This window comes from Larus michahellis, chromosome 2, assembly GCF_964199755.1.
Source record: "Larus michahellis chromosome 2, bLarMic1.1, whole genome shotgun sequence".
Lineage (NCBI taxonomy): Eukaryota > Metazoa > Chordata > Aves > Charadriiformes > Laridae > Larus > Larus michahellis.
The window spans coordinates 3,671,195-3,693,750 of NC_133897.1; the positions used below are offsets into that span (position 1 = coordinate 3,671,195).

Here is a 22,556-nt window from a genome sequence, read left to right on the forward strand (position 1 = left end):
CAGGTGGGACCGTACCATCGCAGCGCGGAGCGCGGGGGAAGCCCCTGGGATGCCCCCTGGGGAGGCCAGAACCCCCTTCCCTCACAGAACTGCACCAGCACGACTCATTTCCCGGCTTTATTATTTTTTTTTTTTTTTTTTTTTTATTTTCTATATAAATTTTATTTCAGAGCCTCACTTCTTCCAGAACCGCTCGTAGGTGCCCAGGTCGATGCCCTCAAACGTCTCCTCCGTCTCGGCCTTCGGCTTGCTGGGGAACTGCCTCCGCAGCCGGGCCTTGCGCTGGGCCTCGGGCAGGGTGCTGCTGTCCAGGGGTAGCTGAGGGGACAACATGGCCTGAAACCCCCCCGCCCTGGGCCTTGCCTGACCCCTGGGCAGGGTGCCGCTGTCCAGGGGCAGCTGAGGGGGCAACGTGGCATGAAACCCCCCTACCCACCCTGGGCCTCGCCTGTCCCCCCCGACCCTCCCCCGGCTCTCCGCCTCACCATGAGGATCCGCTTGGGCTCCCTGTAGCGCAGGCGGACAGTGGAGCCGTCGAGCTTGACGAGGAGGACGGGGTAGAGGCGGCCGTAGAGCTGCCGGTTCAGGTGGGAGATGGCGGCGCGGTTGGAGTTGGTGCGGGCGGAGGTGGCGGTGGGCAGCGGCGGCTTGGCACAGAGGCGGAGGGCGCTGGTGGGAATCACGGAATGGCAGGGGTTGGAAGGGACCTTCGGAGGTCACCTCCTCCAACCCCCTTGCTAGAGCCGGGTCACCCAGAGCAGGTGGCACAGGAATGCGTCCAGGTGGGGTTTGAATGTCTCCAGAGACGGAGACTCCACCACCTCTCTGGGCAGCCTGTGCCAGGGCTCTGCCACCCTCTATTTAAAGAAGTTTTTCCTGATGTTGAGATGGAATTTCCTGCATTCCAGTTTGTGCCCGTTGCCCCTTGTCCTGTCACTGGGCACCACCGAGAAGAGCCTGGCCCCATCCTCTTGACACCCAGCCTTTAAATATTGATCAGCATTGATGAGATCCCTTCTCAGCCTTCTCCCTTCTCAGCCTTCTCGAGGCTGAACACACCCCGGGTCTCTCAGCTTTTCCTTATCACACAGATGCTCCAAGCCTTGATCATCTTTGTAACCTTTGCTGGACTCTCCCTGTCCTTCTTGAATTGGGGTGCCCAGAACTGGACCCAGCGCTCCAGCTGCGGCCTCACCAGGGCAGAGCAGAGGGGGAGGATGACCTCCCTCCATCTGCCGACCACGCTCTTTTCAATGCACCCCAGGAGACCAGTGGTCTTTTTGGCCACAAGGTCATATTGCTGCCTCATGGGCAACTTGTTGTCCACCAGGACTGCCAGCTCCATCTCTGCAGAGCTGCCTTCCAGCAGGTACCCGTGTGTAGAAAGTGAAGGGGACCCACCATTAAACCTCCGTCACCTCTTGACGCCCAGCCCCATGAAGGGCCCGTCCACTCTCCCATGGCCACCACCGCCATGCTCACCTCAGCGCCCGGCCCAAGGCTGCCATCTTCGTGCAGGCGAGTGAGGATGGATCCTCCACGCGGCAGAGAGCGGGAGATGAGGCAGCCTCCTCGGGGACGCCCTGGGGGACGAGAGGGGGGTGTGACATCCCCGGGGTCGCCATCACGATCCAGCCCCACAGGCCCCCATCACGGGTCCCCCCACCCCACCCTGGTTCAGCCCCATCATGGCTCCCCCCGCCCCAACCATGGTTCGCCCCCCCTCCCCCGCATAATGGTTCAGTCCAACCCCCTGCCGCGCCGCAATGGTTCACCCCAGCGTGTTTCCCCCCCGCCCCTTCCCGGCTCTCACCCCCCATCATGGCGCGGCCCCGACCTCCCCCGTCCCCCCCGCCCCGTTCATCCGCCATCACGGGTCAGCCCCAGCCACCCCACAGAACCGCCATGTTACCCCCCGTCCCCTTCACCGACGGCTTCTCCCCCCCCTCCGCCCGCCGCAGTGGTGCGCCCCGCCGCTCACGTGACCGGGGCAGGGCGTGCGTTCCTTTGCGTCTGACGTCACACTGCGCGGCAGCGGCGCCGCGGGGGCTGTCGGGAACGGTCGTTCCCCTCATGAGCTGGCGGCGGCTGCGCGGCCCCATCGCCCGGGCGGCGGGTGAGCGCGGAGGGGCTGGGACGGGCCCCCGTGAGGGAGGGCGGGGGCTCCGCGTCCCCCTTCACGGGTGTCCGTCCCGGCCGTGGGGGGTGAGGCCCAGCTGGCCTCGGGACGCTGAACCCCTTAGCTGAGGGGGCCCAGCCAGCCCTGAGGAACTGAGAGGGGGCTGTGGTGTCCCCACCGGGGCCTCTGCCTGAGGGGGGAACCGTGCCCTAGGCCAGCTTTTTTTCCTCAGAGCGCCTGCTCTATCCACGGCCGTGGGGTGGGCCGTAGTTTCTAGCCGCGCTGGGATCCCCGTCGTTGGGCTGCCGGGGGATGGGTCTGGCATGTGCTTTCCCACGATTAGATAAGGCAAACGGCGGGGGGGGAGCTTGCACGCTGAATCTTTCCCCCGGTATAAGAAGGATGTGGACCTGTTGGAGCAGGACCAGAGGAGGACACGAAGATGATCAGAGGGCTGGAGCCCCTCTGCTGTGAGGACAGGCTGAGAGAGTTGGGAGGCTTCATCCTGGAGAAGAGAAGGCTCTGGGGAGACCTTCGAGCCCCTTCCAGTCTCTAAAGAGGCTCCAGGAAAGTTGGGAAGGGACTCTGGATCAGGGAGGGGAGCCATGGGATGAGGGGGAACGGTTTTATACTGAAAGAGGGGAGATTTAGGTGAGATATTAGGAAGAAAATCTTTGCTGTGAGGGTGGTGAGCTCCTGGTGCAGGCTGCCCAGAGAAGCTGTGGCTGCCCTATCCCTGGAAGTGTTCAAGGCCAGGTTAGACGGGGCTTTGAGCAACCTGGCCTGGTAGGAGATGTCCCTGCCCATAGCAGGGGGTTGGAACTAGGTCCTTTGCAACTGTAGCCATTCTGTGCTTCTATGAATTGGTTGGGTTTTGTGGGTGCGGTGCAAGACAATGAGGTAAGACCAGGGCTCTGGGGTGAGCACCCTTCAGGTATCCAAAAATAACGCTCTGTGTGGTGAAACACAAGGTACATGAGGAGAAACTGGCAAAACCACACTAGTCTGAGCTTCACCTTTGTAGACATTTACCTAGGTGGGTAAACTGGCTCGAACCGGCTGGCTGATTAAACTGGTCCAGTTTTGCAGCAGGACAGGGTCTTGGAGTGACTTCTAGCCTTACCTGTGGACGGGACTTAGCTGATTTCTGCAGTGACCTTGAGCAAGCTGTTCTTGTTCCATCTGCTTCATCATTGCTCCCTGCAAAGCAAAGGGCACAAATCAGCGCAGCCAGAGGAGGAGCTAACTAGTGCTTTTTAGATAATTGTTTCCAGGAAAAAGGTGGCTGAGTGGTTCCACCAGCTCGAGGTACCATGGTGGTGGTGCTCTGTTCCTCTTTCAGTACTGCAAATAATTTCCTTTATTAAAACACCTTGCTGACTGTCAGGACAGGACCTCTGAGCCCAGCTGTCCTGTGCAGTCTGTGTGCTGGGAAACCAGCAAGAAAGCTCTGGAGCTTTTGCCCACCCGTTCCCCGAGTGAACAAGCGTGGATCTGGGCCTATGGTTGTTGAAGCAGCTGGTGTCATCTGACCAGCCGAGGGGATGTCCTGCACCTAGGGCTCCTCGCAGACATCAAGCTGCTGAGCATTTGCCTGCTCTCAGATAATGTTAAACTTTGTTGTGTTACTGTAGCTGGGTTGGGTTTTCAAAAAGCATCCCAAAACTCAGAAGGGTGGGAGTTGCAGCTTTATAACGAACCTGCTGAAAATAGGGAATGGGATTATAATCCTAATCCAGGAGACCTTTCTTTGGACTGCCAGGGAAACTGTCCTTTAATCTTCTTTTCTACTTTATCTTCTCTTTAAAGCCTCCCTGCTAATCAGCATTAATTTTGTTTGACTCTTGTGATGTCTGTCCTTTGCCTTACTGGTTGTGTTGCTGCCTCCCAGCTAAAATCCAGGGCAAATTTAGCAAGTGGGAGCAGACCAAGGAATGTTCCTCACCCTAGTGACAACCTCCTGCAGCCTCCTTTGGTGACCACCTTGTCTTTTTGCAGCCCATTAGGGTCTATGTGGCCGTTTGTCCTCAGTCCCAAGTGTGCCACCTCCCCAAATATGAGGGTCTTTATTAAATAGCTGTGCTGTTCTGTTGCTGGTCCACTCCAGCCCGCTGTGATTTTGGTGATCCATGGTGGTTAGGGTAGATCCAAAACCATTTTAGGCGTAAACTACTGGAGGAGAGAGATGCTCTGTGCTAGGTATTTGCAGATTGACTGCTCTGAAAATGCCAAATATGAGCAAAAGGGGAAAAAAAATGAGCTTCTGTTAGAAATAAATACGTGCCTGTATGTTGCTGCTGCCAACAGCTTGAAAATGTGACGTGCAGATGCCTTACTGGGCTGGGAACCAAACAGGAGGTTTAAAAAGCCACGTATCCGCCAGATCTGGTTTCTCAGGCTTTTTTGTCGCTTTACTTGTGGTTTTTGAGGGCTTCAGGTTGCCAGAGGGAGAGGAGTTGTGTTTGACAGGGCTGGGGCAGCGGAGAAGCCAGGGCAGGACATTAATATCGGTGTGCAGACCGGCTTGTCATTAGGAGCGATTTCTTGGGGTCAGGGTGTGTGTTAAATCTGATGGTGGAGAAGAGGGCACCCGCTCCCTCGTCTGCGCTGCTCGTGTCTCGAGGCAGGGATTCCGTGACGTCTTTGCTTTTCACTTCCCAGGCCTCCACCAGCTGCCCCCAAAATCCCGCACCGCGCCAGGTGGTGGGTGCCTTCTGAAAATGCTCCGTGGGAGCTGTTTTTGCTCTGCGCTGGCACAGATTCCCAGTTTGCCAGCCGGGTGTTTGCCGTCTGCCACCCACGAGGGCCCAACCCCTTCATCTGGCAATGGAAATGGCTTTTTTCCCCTCTAAATTGCGGCTTGTTTTTCTCTGCAGATCTCCAGCAAAAGAGAAGGGATACATTTGAAGGGAGGCAAGAGGAAGCACCTGCAAGTCTCTTGGTTTATTTTTAGACCATTTCCCAAAGATGTGAGGCTTGTGATCGCAACTTGTGTGTCTTTTCCCACTTTAGTCCTGAATATTTTTGTGAAAAAAAGGGAGTACAGTAAAGGAGAGCATCTCTGTCTTCCCCTGATGCCCTGCCCGTGCTATTTCAGGCAGAAAAGCATCACCAGCACCAGGGTGGCACAGACCCTGCAGGGTCCCACCATGGAGGTGCTGGGACATGCTGTTTGGAGACTTGGGTTCAGATTCACGTGGGCAAGAGAAGGAGTTTCCCTGTCGCCTTCATGAAGTAGCCTGAGGTGAAGCAGTGGCTGGAGGCAACAGCCGTGGGGACTTCAGTCCAAAAGAAGAGGAGCGTTGTCTGCAGAAGCTGAAATCCTGGCTAAAGTCAAAACTGAGTGATTTTCTAGAAGAGTTGCCTCAATTACACCACTGTTGGGTGTGTAGTCTGAGCATAGCAGCTTTACAGCCTGGGTTTTATGCCTGATGTGCGTCAATGCTATCTAAGAGCCCATCCGTTCTTGGTGTCTGTGGGCACCACCACTTCATCACCAGTTAAAGAGGTGCTATGTTTGAGAAGGAGGGTGGGCTGGAGACCTCCCAAGGCTCTCTCCAACCCGAATGAACTGGTGGTCTCGCTGGAAGGTGCCACACCTCCCTCTGACCCACAGATAGCAGCTCTTCCCTGTGTGCATTTACATTGGTGACTGGGGGGGACCTGAGACCATGAGGTTGCATGCAGAGACAGGGACAGTCTTCCTCTGCTGAAGTGCCAGGCTGGCACATGCCGCCACCCGTTAGCGGTGTTTGCAGCTTTATCAGCCTGGAGAGCAGGGAGCAGAGAAGAAACCACAAGAGGAGATTAAAGACCAGCGAGCTGTTTTCATTGGCCATCTTAAAATTGCAGCTCGGTAATTAAGGCTTTAGGCAGCTCACAAATAGCCCAGCTTTCTGCCGGCTCGCTCATATTGTGAGCCTGTCGCTGCTGCGAGGAGCTGGATTTTGTACCTTGGCTGAAAGGGAGTAAAAGCAAAAGGTAAGGATCCGTTGGAGCCTGCTCCCAGCCAGTGCTCTGCCCATTCCTCTTACCCCTTCCCGGTTGCTCTGGGGTTGAATTAAGTGATTATAAGTGATTTGGGCAGCTTTAAATTCCCCTTTTCCTATCGATGCCTGGTAAAAGGTGGATTAAATTTTGAGGGGGGAGAGAGAAAAGCTCTTTTCCCTCTAGCTGGGCTGTGAGGATGCAGGCAGGGACCAGGACTTGTGTGTCTGGAGCAGTTCTTGTTGGCACAGTCGGATCGTGGTGAAGGGAAAGCCGTGTAATGCCCAGACAGTCGGTGCTGGCGTCTGAATGTCACATGTGGGGGCTTTTGGTAATGGCTGAGGAAGCTGGTGTGTGATGAAGGAGCATCGTTCGGGAGCAGCTGTGTTGCGAAATGCACTGGGATGACTGGGGGGCGATGAACTTTGCGTAGCTCCTCTTTTTCTTCTGGAGCGTTTTGCAAGCGATGGTCGGGGCTGCCCCATTTTAGTTATGTGGGTGAGAGGAACGGGCAGCGGCAGAAGAGAGGGAGATGCTTTGGACAACTCAGCCAGGGCCCCTCTGCTTCCTTGCTGCAAGCACTGAATGGCATTTCACTGGTGAGGAGGTGCGGGAGGACGTGCTTTCCTCTTGGTATTGAACATTTAGGCAAAACCTGTGATATTTGGAAATTATCAAGGGCTAAGGGAAAGGTATGACAGGTCCTCAAAAGGGCTTTCTGGATTTTGTTCAGCTGCGTGCTTTTCGGATGATGGAGCCTAATCTATGTACGTGTGATGGGAGTGGTCCCCGGAGAATGGCTGGGTCTCTTGGGGCTGCAGCACCTGGAGGACACTAACAGCAAAAAAAAAAAGGGAAGAAAAGACAGTTTCCTTTTGGTTGGTGATTGAACATGGGTGTTTTTATGCCCACTTTAGCTACTGCTGGCATCCACTTAGACTTTGTGTATTAATACCCCATTCCTTCATACAGGTTTGGATAAACTCTGGTCAGACAAGTGCAAAGCAAAGGGAACAAAGGGAAAACTCATATAATTTGCTAGCTGTAGTGCTGCCCAATAGGTGTCTGCGCAGTCGCAGAGCCGTGCGGGAGGGATTTAGGGATGAGGAGGTGTCCAGCTCACATGGGCTGGGGTCAGGGAGGCAGCCTGCCTAGATTAGCCTGCTGCACGGTCCACGGCTGGTTTTGTAAGACACGGCATTTGGCTTAAGGCTGCTTCAGAAGTGATTTGTAAGGTCAGGGTGACATTGCTATGATCTAATTTAAAATGGAAAGGCATTATACTGTCTGTCAGTGGATTGCTCCTGAGGCCACACCCAGGCAATGAGGCTAAAAAAAAAAAAATGCATTTCCGAGGACTTTACTGCTTGCAGAAAGTAATTATTTTTAAATAGGAAAAACAGGCCTTTGATTTGTCCCACATTAGGTGTCACTGCTGGTTTAGAAGCTGCTGAGTTGCTGTTGATGGATGAGGGTCCCCCTGTGCTGTTGTACAGGATTTTCTTCTTTATTCACATGTCGATAATTAACCTTTCTTCCTCCCCAGAGAGGCAGGAACATGCAAACGCCCAGTTTTTTTTCTTCCTGGCTGAAGAAACAACTGCAGAAAGGTCTGTGTGGCCTCAGGCCGCCTTTTTTTTTCTACCAGGAACCAAACCCTTGTCCCTTTTTTTTTGTGCCAGGAACCAAACCCTTCTCTCTTGCTATGAGACACTTTGAGCTGGAGTGAGCGCTCCAGGAAACTGGAAATAAATCCCAAAGCATGTTCGTGTCCCAGATCACACGTGGGTTCAGACCGCTGTTGCAGGGCTTTGAGGTTTAGTGGTGGAGGACGTGTTGGGCTTCTGGGTCTAGGCTTTGGCACATTGTCTGTTTATGGTAAAGGCTTTGCATGTGGACGTTTATCCCAGGACTGATGTAAAACATTTAACTGTCCATCCATCATAGGCTTGTAGTTTGTACTTGTTGGGATGTAAACAGGTAACATGAGAGGTGTGGCGATTTCCTGGGCATCCATCCCTCCCTCGGAGCTCTGTGTGTGTAATGCTGGCTGCTTTCTGCCTTCTTTTCTCGCCAGCATCTCCTGCAAACACTCCTCGAGGCCTGTCCCTGTGAGAGGGAAGTGGCTGTGACTATTATACCTCTTATCAGTAAGGACAAGTATTAAGCTGCATTGCCATTGTGTGTGGATGTCCCGAGTTTCCAGACACAACAAGGCACAGACAACATTTTCCTCCTCTTAGAGAAAATCTTCCCTAGGATTTGGGTCCCGGGGGACCCAACCCTGATGACAGAACAGAGCTAGGACAGAGCTGGCTTGAATTATCCCAGTTTAGTGGCAGCTGGAGCCCAGCTTCCTCCTCCTTTGGGTTATGTCCCATGAGTTTAACCTCAGTCCCTCAAGAACAATTGTTCATGTGGCGGTGATACGTGTCCTTTATTTGTCCGAGGTATTTGTTCCCCAGGTAAGAACTGGGGCCTCACCTGATATCCGAGTCCTCAGGGCTCCCAGACCAGACCTTTTGCAGCAGTTCAGAGGTGGCAGCTCCCACTTTCTACAGCCAGTTTGCTAATTTAATAGTTCGTTGAATTTCCCTGGTATTTCCTGCACTCTCATCTACTTCCTATCAGCTCTAGGCTTGTGACTTCTCATTTCAGATTTGCCTGCAGACAGTTGTATCCGAGGGTAAAGCATAGACACTTTTGTGTGGGGCCAAGCACCTCTGGGAATCCATAGCTGTGTTTTCCCATGGGTGTTTCTAACCAGACACGTATTTTTCTGTCTCTCTAGCCATGCAGGGGCCGAGACCAGTGGTCCTGAGTGGTCCATCAGGTGCAGGGAAGAGCACTTTGTTAAAGAAATTGCTTAAAGATTATGAGAACATCTTCGGCTTCAGCGTCTCCCGTGAGTATCTGTACGTCTCTGTGGAAGGGTAGTGGAGGAGTTCAGGGCTGCTAGCCCAGAGCCTGCTTCTGTAGCCCCAAATAACAGGCTCCTGTGGCTTGCCTGTGTCCTAGTCTGTCTGTCTGTGAGCTCTTTGGGATGTTTAAATAAGTCAGGATGCCCTTTAGAACAGCTGTTAAGTGGCAAGTCTGAGATTTGTCTGGAATAGCATCCTTTCCAGGTCTGGTTACTCCCCACCTCCAAACACAGCTTGGAGAGGCGATGCGATTTTTTTCTGAGTCATTCTTGACTCTGAAAGTAACAAAATTCCCACCCACCCCACCCCCCGCCACCTCTGCTTCAAATGTCAATTCTTTCCGTCCACCTGCTGGCGGAGAGCTGATGGGGATTTTAACAGCCCAGGGGCTGCAAACCAGAGTCTCAGATTTAAAACTAAAGAGCTTCATTAAGCCCATCTCATTACCGGGTCAGCAAGTGAGGCAGTTCGCTCCATCACCTCTGTACGTTCCTCCTCCTGCCATTGCTCTGGTGGTTTGTTGACTTTTTCTACGTTGGTCACTAAGTGCTGGCCAAGGGTCCTTTTTTTTTTTTTCTACCTGTAATGTGAAAATAACCCCTGGCCGGCCAGCTCGGTCCACTCACGCCTGCTCGGAGGCTGCAGGCACTGCTGAAGTCCTCGCTGAAGTCCTCCTGCATCCACAACAGAGTAAGTGCAGGGAGTTTTCTTCAGGCAGCTTGCCTGTTGCCGTACCAATTTTGTTTCCTTTTTCTTGAGCGACACCTGAAAGGTTACCCTCAGAATCTGGGCTGTGTCCACAGCCCATTCACCTGATTTTTCCTGGAGCTCTGCAAGGTGTTTTTAAGTACGTTATCGAAATTTATTTTACTGTCCTTATGCTTTGGATACTGCAGGTAAAAATTCTTGCTTTGAAATCTGTGAGATCCGAATTCATTCTACCTTGAAAGGGCAAATACTGGATGTTTAAAAATTTCACGTTACTGGAGATGAAATAAACCTTAAAATTATCTTTCCTTTTGTGTGTTTCATCCTGTGCTCTTGATTCAACTGAATTTCTCATCTAACGCCAAACTAAATTTTACAGTTTTCCTCAAGGTTGCCTCTTGGTAGATATTTTTTTTTCCTAAATCTCCATAAACCACTTGGAGGCACCTTGGTGCTTTATAGAAAACTTGGAGGCGATCAGAGCCTTATTGCATTGGATTAACTCCTGCCGGTCCTAAATAAAGTAATTGGCATTGCCCTCCGTGATGACCATCGGTTCCTTTTTGGTTTGCAGAGCACGCGCTTAGAATAATACTAGTCTGAATGAGTTTGAAGGCTGTCTGATTTATTCACCTACCTCGTGCAGGTACCTCATGCAGGAGTTTGCCTTTATTCATTAAATCTGGCTATTTTAAGCACCGATGTAGGTGCTGCGTGATCTTTCAAAATGAAGATAACTCTGCGAAGTAGGGCATTGCTAATTCCCCTGAACTGAGGCAGAGGTCCGAATAGTGTGTCTAGGATTACACAAGACTGTAGCAGAGATGAAAACTAAGCCCAGCTTGGTAGGTCCCAGACTGACAGCTCAGCCCCTAACAGTCTTAATTGATTGTTTTCAGATTATCTAGGATTCTTCGATTAAAGGCCAATCCTGCATGTCGTTGTGTGTTACACTAGCTGATTCCAGAAGCTTTGATCATTTGAAACAGAGGATCAGCTTACTATGTGATTGTGTTAATCTGCTGTGTGTGTGCTTTTATTTCTTTGATACTATTACTTCCTTGGGTGATCTACAAAATTCACAAGGTTTGTTTTTGCTTGCAGATACCACAAGGCAGCCAAGACCCGGAGAAGTAAACGGCAAAGGTGAGTGTGTTGCAGTCTCGTCAGACTCGGGAAGTGATTCCTCTGAAAAATTTTTAAGTTCTTATGTGAAGTGGATGCATGAATCCCCACTAGGAGATAAGTTAGTCCTACATTTATGTTTATAGTGTGCATTTCCTGAGGCAGGAGGAGCAGACATTCAGTAATGATGTATTTGAGTGTGTGTGTGTGTCTGTATATATACACACACACAATTTTTTTCTTGATCTCGGTGTCAGTTAGACCGTAGCCATTTACTGCTGCTCTGCAGCATGTGCCATGCATTGTAGGGAAAATAACGAAGAGGGATGGACTTAGCAGAACAAACCCAAAATTTAATTAAGCGGTGAAATGTTAACAGAGGCAGAGCATGTGCTGCCAGTTTCCTTTTCTAGACGCCATCTCTGTGACTTCCTGGCTGACGTTTTCAGAGCGGAGCTCCCAGTTTAAGCACCCTGGTCCATACTTGGGTGTTGAGTGGCTTGGTTTTCCAAAGTGCCAGGCAGCTCTGGTGAGGTACTTCAACTGCACAGTCCTTTGGGAAATGCAACTGCTTAACGAGATGCCTTTATCTGTATTAATAGCTTGTGTGCAGCTGGCCAGCTGCTTTTCTGTTTTCTGGTTTATTTGCGTATTTCAGAAAGAATCAAATGAGGTTTGCACTTAATTTCTTATGGCGGTTTTCACTCTGAAATGAAAGGGAGGAACTTTAACAAAAGACAGAGAAACATTCCTTTTTAGTTTGTTTGGTTTTGATGTTCCCTTTTATCTCCCTCTCTTTCTCTCTCGTCCTATTCTAGTCTTTAATCATAAATGTTTTCAAATTGGAGGCCTTGGCAGTCCTGCTGTAATGTGTTCCACACCCGTGGGGAGCAGGGAGGAGTTTCCTGCTGCATGAGAAAGGGGAAGGGGTATGAAGAAGGGGTTCCAGCAGCGTGTCTGGCCGCACAGAAAACTCCAAAACATTTTGAGCAGGTGTCTGGGCAGTTGGTGTGGAAAGGGGATGCTGTATACAGTAATTAGGACATAGATAATTGCAGTCTGCCAGCGTTGTCCAAAGCAGAATTTAAGCCTGCTTAAAGCCTCCTCTGAGCACCCATGGGTGTCATTTTGCCCATGAGCTTTACCTTCAAAGCTATTAATTTCTGGCTGTTTTCCTTGTTTTCCCTATCCAGATTACCACTTTGTGACCAGAGAGGAAATGCAGAAAGAAATCGATGCTGGTGAATTCATCGAGCACGCAGAGTTCTCCGGAAATATGTACGGGACGAGGTACGCAGTTCAGACGCTGTCGCTGCTCAACCCAGGTGGTGCCAGGAGCTGAGATGATGGTGAAGGCAAAAATATTGTAACTGAGTGACACTGGCTTCCCCCAAACACGCAGGTTCATGCTGTAAGCAAAGCCTTTCATCTTGATAGCGGGGTCCTTGTCAGCTTTATTAAGATGGCAAAACTAACTCTTGGAGAGAGTTAGCTCGTCATAATTAAATCATTGTTGTGCTATGAGATTCTCTGTAGCCTCCAGTGTTTGAAAGCTGCTGAAGTAGTTCATATGTTTAACGCTTTTCTTGCACAAGGGTGATTTTTACAGACTATTTACACTCCTTAATATTTTCCAAATGCTTGCAAAGAGTAATGGGCAGAACGGAGACTTACTGTCATTATCCCTGCGTTACCTAATGGTCCGAATACAATGAATTCGGTAGCAGAAGTGATGTATCGGCTGTTGTGAAACAAGTACGCATGCTGCTTTGGTAAAGTGGCTGCTTACAAATAGATAAATTGCATGGCACCCTTGACTGGGGTTAAAGAGTTAGGGGGATTTTAAAATAGCATTGCCCCGGGCGTTGGAGCTGATGATCAATCAAACATTAAGCTGCAATGTTAATTAGAAGTCAGATATCTTATATAATTACTGTGAGAAATTTGTGGCACTATAGTAAAGGACCTGCTAAGGAGGAGGGTTAAATGTTTCCTGAGATATTTAATTGGTTGCATCGAAGAAATTTGCCTGAAACACTTTTCATGAAGACTTATATTTCTTAAAGAGCTGAATGTGCTTTTTGGAGGAATTTTTGGAGATGGCAAAGTTAGCTTCTGAGGATGGTCTCCTTATGGGAGTTGCCAACATAAGGCCCGCAGACCAAATGTGCTGTAAGTCTACAGGTCTGGAGGAACAGCTGGTGATTTTGCATTTCAGTAACGTAGCTGTTTTAGTGTGACGTGCACAGGCGTCACTGTTGTCACCGCAACTAAGGGCAGCCTCGCGGGGGTCTGGCCGTGCTCCCTCTGAGGCTGATGGAGAAGCATAATCCCCTGCCCTGGCCTTGATCCTTCCAGTGTCACTGGTTTGGCAAGAGAAGCGAAACCTGACGGCTCATCTTCCAAATACGCAGCACCAAGGAGAAACCGAGTTCAAGCTCCTTAATCCCTGGCTTCATCCTGCGTAGGACAGGCTTCCTTCCTTCACACGCATCCTGCTTAATCCAGCCGGCTGCAGCGTGGAGGACACGGCTGCTTTCTGATGCCTGATATGTAGGTGGAGTTGATGCCGGTGCCTTTTCTTCAGCGTGGGTGCTGAGAAGACATCTCTCCTCAGCCCATTTCCTTGAAATTTGCAGGAATTTGATACTTTAACCAAATCAAATAATGTTTGGCTTTGTTTCTGAAGTGCTTTTCTCCCTGGCCCTCACTTCCATCTCTGGTCCCATCTGCATATTGGCTCTGCCTGTGCTGGTGGGCATGCAGGGTGGGAGGCTGAAATTAACCCACACCATCTCAGCCACAAAGACCAGTTTGCAAACAGAATAAATACAGAAACTCTCCAAGACTGTGTTTCCTCTACAGGTGCCTAAGGATGTTCCTAATCAGATGTGTAATAAAATGGAGAGAGTCCCTCATGCTTATCAAAAGAGTTGACGTTTTCACCAGTCCTTCCTGCTCCCTAAATCTCATCAGTTAATAATAACGAATAACTAAAAAAGAATTTCTTAATTTAAGAGCCCTGAAAGGGCCCTGTCTCTGGGATAGCACCGAGTCCTACCCGCAGAAACCAGAATTTCTTTGACGCTGCCTTAAGTTAGAGGCTGAAATCGGAGTGCGGGCACGGGGTCTGTCTCTCGGGGCTCTGAGAGCTGCTGGCCCTTTGTAGGTTGGTTGTAGCAGGAGTTAGCTGGTACTTGGTGACACCGGATGAAGCCTGTGGCTTTCGCAAGGCAAAACAACCTATTTTGGGGAGCTTTTGTGGATTTGCAGTGCTCAGATCTGGGCTCTCGCTGCTGCCCACCCGAACAAGGCAGCAAACCTCCGTATTTGTACGGGGCTGGTCTTGCAGCTTCGTTTCAGCTTTCTCCTTCCTGTTGGGGCTTGTGACCTGTGTTGTGGGACTCCTAGGTCAGGAGGAAAGTCACCAGCCACCTCCATCCTCCTGCGTGACCTCTCTGCAGGCAGTAGACCCTGCCGCACTGACCAGACCAGCTGCGGCACCCCAAGGCTGTCTGTCTGCGTGCTCTTCCCTACCATCCAGCATTAGGAGCTCACAGCCGATGGGTCGAGCTGCTGTGTTGCTCATCCCTGGTCGCTGGGGCTTTTCTGGGCTTGCAGGCTTCCAGAAGTCTTTACAGCTTTCCCCGTCTTGACTCTGCTCTGTATCCCTCTGAGAGGCACCTTCTGCTTGCGCTGCCTCTGTCCCCTCTGGCTGCATTTGCCGAGAGCTGTCGTGAAGCTGCAGGTTCAGACCAAGGGTTCAGGTCTGGGCTGTCACATCTTTCTCTGCACACCCTGCCAACAGCAGCACTGTGGCCATGAGCAGCTGCTGAGCGACACCCATGGGTGATTTCCTGTGGTGCTGGTGAAGACCCTGTCTTCTCCAGCTGGGACAGCCATCAGGGGTTGGTGAGAGCTGTGGGAGGAGGGCTGGAGGTCCCAAATCCTGTTTCACTGGAGCTGTGACTCCCCCTTCCTGGGGCGTAGGACAACACAGGAGCATTTGTTTAAGGCAGCGTGTTTTCAGCACACTTTTGCAGGAGGTATCAGGGAGCAAGCCTTGGTGGTGCAGGGTGATGGGGTGAGGTCCAAAGAGGTGCCCTGGGTGTGAGCTGGGAATCAAGCAAGTTGGAGGCTGGCTGTAGGGCAGTGTTTTCTCTTGATCTCTGCTGCCAATGCACGACCTCCTGACTTCACGACATTGAAACCTGCAGTGCCACCTCCGAGCTCCTGGCAGGGCTTCTCTCTGCACTGTCCATCGTGCCATGGAACCCTGGCTTGAAGGAGAACCTGTGCTCAGCACTGTGCAAATGCTGACCGTCCCCCAAGATTGTGTAAATACTGAAGTCCCCCAAGAGGGCGGCTACCCAGAAACTAGTCCAGGTATCTCCGGCATGCCAGGAGAGGGTTGGCGTTGCTGCTTTTCAAGGGAGAATTGTGGGTGTTCAGGAACAAGCTTGAGGCAATTCCCCTGTGTTGGGGAAGAGATACCATCTTTAATGACATACAAGAACCACCATTTAAAAAATATTTTCTCAATTGTGCATCTTGTAACCCAGGCAGGAGCATCCATCTCTATCAAGCATCCTTCAGGAGAGTGCATGGGTACGGAAATCGGTGCATCTCTGGAGAAGGGAAGTTCTCAGCGTTGTGGAGAAGGGAGAAGTCAGAAGTGGAGAAGGGAAGAGTCTCAAAGCAAAACTCTTTGGTGAAGGTTGCTCCTGTGTTTGTTGAAGGCAGGAGCTTTAGGGGCTGTACCCGAGCCACACTGCTCATGGGATAGTCACACGTTATCCATTTCCACACATTCCATCATGGTTTTGCCAGCCTCTTTAGCAGGAGACAGCAGGTCCCTGCTCCAGCCAGAGGACACTTGAGGGAAAGAGATGCTTTTTAGGAAGAGCAGAGCAGGCTCTCTCTTTTCTCCTGCCACAATTTAGGCACAGAGGAGCCCTGTGAGGTGAGGACCTGCTGCTGGAGGGGGGCACACCAAACCCTCACTGCTATGGCTGGATGCTCTAACCCCTTCCCTCTTCGCTCTGTCCCCAGTAAAGGTGCAGTGCAGGCTGTTCAGGCCCAGAACCAGATCTGCGTCCTTGACATCGACATCCAGGGCGTGAAGAACATCAAGAGGACAGACCTGAATCCCATCTACATCTCCGTGCAGCCTCCATCCATAGACATCTTGGTGAGCGACCGCCTTCCTTTGCCGTTAAGCAGTTAGAGGTAATCAGCGTCTTGCTCTGAAGGGATGGGTGTTCCCCCCTCGTTGGTTCATCTGTATGTTTTTAAGGGCTGTAGAATAGGTGGGGAGGACATTTCTGAGTACGCTGTTACCTTTGCCCAGTCCAGCTCCCTGGCCTCTGGCTCCCAGGGATAAATCTTCCTGTGCTCTGTTTTTTGAGTCCCTCCTGTACAGTTCCCACACCTTAGTGTGTTTGCCAGCATTGGGTTATAGACTCCATTGCAGCGTGACCAGCCTTTAAATGCGTTAGTCGTGCTTGATGCTGGGGAGAGAAGATTCTTGTGCTGAGAGTTGCCTCCAGCAATTAAAATTAAACCAAGGGAAGCTTGTTCTCTGCAGCAGTGGAAATCCTGTACCCCTCTGGTCCTATGGGGCCCTATATAATAATGATTGCAGTGTGCCTCTTGCAGAAGTGAAATCGATGTCCTGGTTCAGAGAGGGATGTGGACACATGTACGTGATTTGCTGAAGCCATGCAAGGAGTACGTGGCACAACTCCTGGCTCTCCTCTCTTGCTCTCAGTAGATCAGGCAGTCTGTGTTTCTCGTGGAGTGTGGAGGACGGAAGCCAACAGCACCAGCTGCCGGAGCCCAGCAGAGAGACTTCATCTCCCAGCAGTACCTGCAAAAAATAAATAAAATAGAGGGGGGCAGAAAGAGAGTGGGAACCTGAGCTCTGTGTAGGAGATCTTGAGCCCACACCCAGCTTGGCCACGGGTTTGCTCTGGGCTGTGAATGAAGCCCCTCACCCTTTGCAGATGTTCTCTCATGTGCCCATGGTCACCAGCAGTAGGAGATGGCAGACAGCACTGGCTTGTGGGGGTGGGTGGTGGTTTCTGCATGCAGCATCTGGAACACGCATTTCTTTAATGTGTTTGTCATTGGATTTAGGAAAAAAGACTACGTGACCGGAAGACTGAGACAGAAGAAAGTTTACTGAAGCGTTTGACTGCAGCCCGCGTAGATTTGGAACTTAGTAAGTCCATGTGGCTGGGGAGAGGGGATGCCTTGGTGATTCAGGAGCTGTTTTCTGTGTGGACATCAGACTTGTGTTCTCCAAGGAATGCTGGCAGGGCTTGGCGTTAGCTAGTTTGATCTAAGCACCGTAGTGCATCGTTTCGCAGTGCAGTTCCTTGTGGGTGGTTGGTGGGGAAGCAAATTAGCAGCAGCTGAAATAGTAATACTAAAATGCCACGGGAACTCAGGTCGTGCACGAGAGGTGACACAGGGAAGGCACATGTTCTCCTCTAACAACTCTGTCCTCGTTTTTCTTCCCCAGGTAAAGAGCCTGGCCTGTTCGACTTGGTCATTATTAATGATGATTTAGAAAAAGCCTATTCCGAATTGAAGGAGATACTGCTGGAGGTGAGTCCATCGGGGCTTTTCTGCCTCACTCCCTGGGCCAGCATGACCTCTAGGCTGAGCAGGTGACAGTCCTCATGCCCACATTTGATCTCTTTTGAGCTGCTGAGTGACGTAGTTGAGCACAGATCGCGTATGAGTGATGGTGGATCAGTGGCCTAAGAGTGGGAAACGGATCCAGCGCGATACTGGTTTAGGGGCAAAATAAACATACATCCCTGGGCAGTATGGAAGGGGCATGGGATTTTTGAAGAGCCTCTTAAGCCAAACCTTGCCTTGTCCCTAAAGGCTTGTGCGTAAACCCTGGGCTTGGTCCTGTGATGCTGTGGAGCTGGTCTGAGGAGTTGATCGCTCGCGGTCTCCAGAGCTGTGAAACTGAGTTGTTCCCAAAGAGTGGCAGCTGCTCAGTTGCTTCCCTCATCTCCTTGCAGGAAATCAAGAAGACGCAAGAATCCAGGAAGTCCTGAGCTGAGCCTGCTTGGATGTTTTAACTTTGCACATCATTCCCGAAGCGAGTCACACCATTTCATTCCGAGAGACTTTCCCCTTTAGGATGATCCTCCTCCCAAGTTAGTCTAGGATGTTTCTATTAAAAGGAAAGAAAACGAAAACCCCGTCAGGCTTGTGTTTTCTGTTCGGCGTGGGCTCTCCCAGGTTTGTACCCTGGCGCGGATGCTTTGGAAGCGATTGCACGGCATCCCCCGCCGCAGGGCAGAGCCGTTCTGCCAGGCTGTGGAGGCGCTGTCTGGGCAACCGCAGCCCCGGCACGTGGTTTAGGATCCCACCGCAATATTTGCGGAGGTCCGTGTTGTGCCAGCTAATGCCACTCAATAAAGGGGAGCTATTTGGAGTGCTGTGTCCAGTGCCGGGCTCCCCAGCTCAAGAAGGACAGGGAACTGCTGGAGAGGGGACAGCAAAGGGCTACCAAGGTGATTAGGGGGCTGGAACATCTCTCTTCTGAAAAAGGCTGAGGGATTTGTGTCTTTTTAGTCTGGAAAAAAGATGATTGAGGGGGGATCTTGTTAATGCTTATAAATACTTAAAGGATGGGGGTCAGGAGGATGGGGCCAGGCTCTTTTCAGTGGTGCCCAGCGACAGGACAAGAGGTAACGGGCACAAACTTGAGCATAGGAAGTTCCATCTCGACATGAGGAGGAACTTCTTTACTTTGAGGGTGTCAGAGCCCTGGCACAGGCTGCCCAGAGAGGTGGTGGAGTCTCCGTCTGTGGAGACGTTCAAAACCCACCTGGACACAATCCTGTGCCACCTGCTCTGGGTGACCCTGCTTTGGTGGGGGTTTGGACTAGATGATCTCCAGAGGTCCCTTCCAACCCCTGCCATTCTGTGATTTAGATGGATGTGACCCCCATTTCCACCTGCGGATGGAGGGGCTCCCATCTTTACTGTCACCGGCTGTCACACATGTTGGCACCCTCCTGCTCCCTCTGGTTCCTGCTTCCTTTTGCCAATCTGGCTACAGCTCCTTCAGGCGCTTCCGATGGTCTGTGCCTGCCACCCTCACCCTCTACGGTGTTATATTGTGTCGCGGTGGCGGGGCAGCATGTCGGCACGTCTTGGCTGCTCTAACCACAGTTCTTGCCACTGGTTTGTTTTGGTTTTTTTAAGAAGCCAAGAGAAGGGAATGGTTGCAGGATATGATCTATCCTCTGTGTTTTTTTGGGGGGAAAAAGTACTGTGAGCTTCTCCTGCTCTCTGCCACCCTGGTGGCAATCTCGTAATTCACACATACTTAATTGTTCTACTTGACTTTAGGTGCAGGTAGATTTTTTTAGATGCTCTTACACCTGCAAGCTGGAGGAGAAATTATTTCTTTTCCAAGCTGTGCAGCCTTTTTGGATGATGTGCTTGAGGGCAGCAATAAATCCCTTTTCCTAGGAGGGATCCAAGGTGGTGAGAGGTCTGAAGGACAAGTCTAATGAGGAGCGGCTGAGGGAGCTGGGGGTGTTCAGCCTGGAGAAAAGGAGGCTGAGGGGAGACCTTCTTGCTCTCTACAACTACCTGAAAGGAGGGTGTAGCCAGGTGGGGGTCAGTCTCTTCTCCCAAGTAACAGACGATAAGACAAGAGGAAACGGCCTCAAGTTGCACCAGGGGAGGTTTAGGATGGATGTTAGGGAAAATTTCTACACCACAAGGGTTATCAAGCATTGGAACGGGCTGCCCAGGGAAGTGGTGGAATCATGTTCCCTGGAGGTATTTAAAAGATGGGTGGACGTAGTGCTTAGAGAGATGGTTTAGTGATGTGTTTTTGTCAGTGTTAGGTCGATGGTTAGACATCTTAAATGTCCCTTCCAACCTAGACAATTCTATGATTCTGTGATCCATCTGGTCTCGCCACTGTTCCTCGGGCTCATCTCTGCCTTGAGACATGGAGACCTTCCTCTGAGGAGGGCTGGGAGGATGCTTTCCCCTTCCCTCCCCCGGTTTTCTTCATCCTTAACCCTCATGCCCCCAAACTTCCAAGCCCTTTGGTCCCTCCAGCAGGTCGTATCCTGAGCCTCCTCGGAGGGGTTGGTTCCTCACTGAGCCCCTGCACTCAAACCACCCCAACCTTCACCGAGGCAAATGCGTGAGAGAGACGAGCAGTGGTGCATCTGGTACCTCCAGGGGGTTAACCTGGTCTGGGACTGCAGGGCTTGCAAACAGGCTTGTGGGGTTGCTTGTCCCGGAGCCTGTTGTCCCAAAGGACACAGGCGGTTTGCGTTGGATCCTCGAGAAGTGCCGAGTCCCGCGGAGCTGCCCTCCCACGGGTGGTGGCTTCCAGCCGGCTTCCCCCCAGACCGAACCCAGCTCAAGCTGGCATCGTGCAGACCACGAGCGGCTGGACCGCGCAGCGCCAGGCTGTGACACTTTCTCACCCCAAAGCGTGTCTTACCAAGGGCAGGCTTGTCATTTACACTCAGCTCTTGGCTTTCATCCTCTTCCTATTCCATCTCTCCAGTTTACCCAGCTGCTCTGCTCCGGCACACCTGCACTCCCTCTCAATCCAGGTCACCTCCTAATCGACCAAGCTCCATCCTTCACGTTGCGGACACCAATAAGCAGAACCAGACCTTGGGCCACCCTTTTAGTACCTCGCTTGCCTTCAGAAAGGTGATGTGATGGTTATTTTGATGATTTACCTCTCTTGGGCCATTTTAAATATATCTTTCCTAGCTTAGACTCTGAAATCCATTCTGTTGTCATGAGTTTCATGTTGCGAGGTTCTAACTTTGGTTAATCGAGCCGGAAAATGCTCCCCAAAGTTATTTTCTGGGGGTGTAGCATCCCAGCATCTGGTTTTCCCCATCCTGGCGGCGGGAATCGCTGCGGCCGGGCTCTTCCCGCGGTGGCGAGCGACGGACGAGGGATGTTTCCCTGAATCGGGAGCTTTCATTGTGCTTTTGAGGGACGCGTTTGCAGTGGGGAAACGTCCCCTCTAGATGGCAGAAATGACAGCGGGAGAGACGCAGGGGGGGGCCCCGGCGCTGCGAAACGCCTGGGTGGCCAGGACACGGTGCTGGCCTCAGTCCGGTGGTCTCCGGCCACCCTGTGGGACCTGCGGCGCTGTCACCAGATGGAAATGCCCAGCCGCTGCCTGCCCTGCCCTCCTGCCACCGTCCCGAGAGCCCCACGGCTGCCAGCCCCGAGCCCAGCCTTCGGCTGTCCCCGCGGGAGAGGTGAGTGGTACCTGGGAGCGGGAAGGGAACAATGCTTCAGCCCTACGGTGCCAGCACTTGGAAAAATGGGGGGAAAAAAAGTCATTTAGATCACTTGTGTTCCCTTTCCCTGGTGATAACAGAGGTGGAAGCCCTAAATACGCCCCCCCTCCCCCATACCGGGTGACCCGCTTTTAGCGGCTGCCGCTGTGTCTGACGGACGGAGGCAGCGAACGCCGGGGTGCCCAGCGCTAATGCGAGGTGACGGGGTGGTGGAGGGACTGGGAGCAGGTTGCTGGAGCCGGGCTGGTCGCTGAGTGGATGATGTGGCTGTTGAGCATCTCCGGCGAGTCGTTTTCGGGTGCTGTCAGCCATGCCCTTCTCCGTGTTCAGTGTTTTGGAGGGGCTGTGCCGCATGTTGAGTCTCATAATGGGGTGGGCAAAGGCACCTGTTGAAATAGGTTTAATTTCTGCCTCCTCGAAACGGGACGTCTATTTTATTAATTGCCTTTGCAAACATAAATACCTTCCTGGATCTGTAATTTCGGTACCAGCTCGCTGGGGATGCAGCCATCCCCGCATCCCTGGGGTGGGTGAAGACCACACCGAGCATCACGGTTGTGGCAGCCACCAAATTCAGGGTCCAAAGGGTTTGGAGCGTTTTGGGGTGAAGGTGGGCGAGGTGAAGGACAAGAGGAAGCTGACGCTGTCAAATAGGGATTTTATTTAGCTGTCCCAACGGCGGTTAAAAACCTCGTCACCTGGTCCCATGGGACCACGGGGATGAATTTCTCCCCCTGAGCACGGCTGTGACTCCGGCTGAGATGGCGGTCGCTCCATCTCCGGGTAGATCCGGGTGAAAGAATGGGCTTTCTCCTGGGTTTCTTGCGGAAGTGTCAGAAAAAGGGTATTTTTATATATACATACATATATAATTTCCACTGTTCCATCGGACTGGGATAAAATTGCACAGATTTCAGCTTTTTTCAGCTCCGTGAGATGCATTGGGAAGCGGGGCAGCACCTCGTCCTGCATCCCTGCTGCGGGAGGAGGATGCTGGGGGAGGAAGGCTCATCCGCAGGAGAAGGGTGCGTGAGAGGGTACGAGGAGCCATCCCGGGGAAAAGCTGGGATAAAACCCGTCGCGGGGGCTCTCACCGGTGGGGGCTGAGGGTATTTCGGAGCTAATGCCCAAAAAAGAATAAATCCCTGTAGCGCTTTGGCTTCAAAACAATTCCTTTGTGGTCTTATTCTTGTGATTCGTGCTGAATCCGGGCTGACACACCGCTTCTGGGGCAGGAGTTGATAATTTTTCCTATCCTCCTGCCCATCCAAGGTTTTCGGCAATAGACGTACCCTTCCCAAGGGACAAACGTGGGGTTGGTGGCTTTAGCCGCAGAGGTGACCTCTGCTCTGACCCGGCGGCGCCGAG

The 22,556-nt window shown here is 51.9% G+C and overlaps 3 protein-coding genes across 3 annotated transcripts in view; 2 read left to right on the plus strand and 1 right to left on the minus strand.

Moving 5' to 3' along the window:
- Positions 1-102: 102 nt before the first annotated feature.
- Positions 103-2,033, minus strand: MRPL55 (mitochondrial ribosomal protein L55). The gene is made up of 4 exons (XM_074573897.1): positions 1,982-2,033; positions 1,483-1,583; positions 486-669; positions 103-318 (listed from the first exon to the last, which is right to left on the minus strand). Exons 2-4 carry the CDS (start codon positions 1,506-1,508, stop codon positions 175-177), a joined length of 354 nt encoding a protein of 117 aa, XP_074429998.1. The 5' UTR covers positions 1,509-1,583; positions 1,982-2,033; the 3' UTR covers positions 103-174.
- Positions 1,994-18,080, plus strand: GUK1 (guanylate kinase 1). Its single transcript, XM_074573894.1, has 8 exons — positions 1,994-2,116; positions 8,898-9,011; positions 10,840-10,881; positions 12,054-12,150; positions 15,913-16,051; positions 16,999-17,083; positions 17,387-17,472; positions 17,901-18,080. The coding sequence occupies exons 1-8, from the start codon at positions 2,074-2,076 to the stop codon at positions 17,934-17,936; spliced, it is 642 nt and encodes a 213-aa protein (XP_074429995.1). The 5' UTR covers positions 1,994-2,073; the 3' UTR covers positions 17,937-18,080.
- Positions 18,081-20,975: 2,895 nt separating this feature from the next.
- The window catches only part of GJC2 (gap junction protein gamma 2), a 40,532-nt gene continuing 38,951 nt past the window's right edge, over positions 20,976-22,556 (plus strand). Inside the window, exon 1 of the mRNA XM_074573898.1 lies at positions 20,976-21,146. The gene's annotated coding sequence lies outside the window, so the exon portion shown is untranslated. The remainder of the gene's footprint in view (positions 21,147-22,556) is intronic.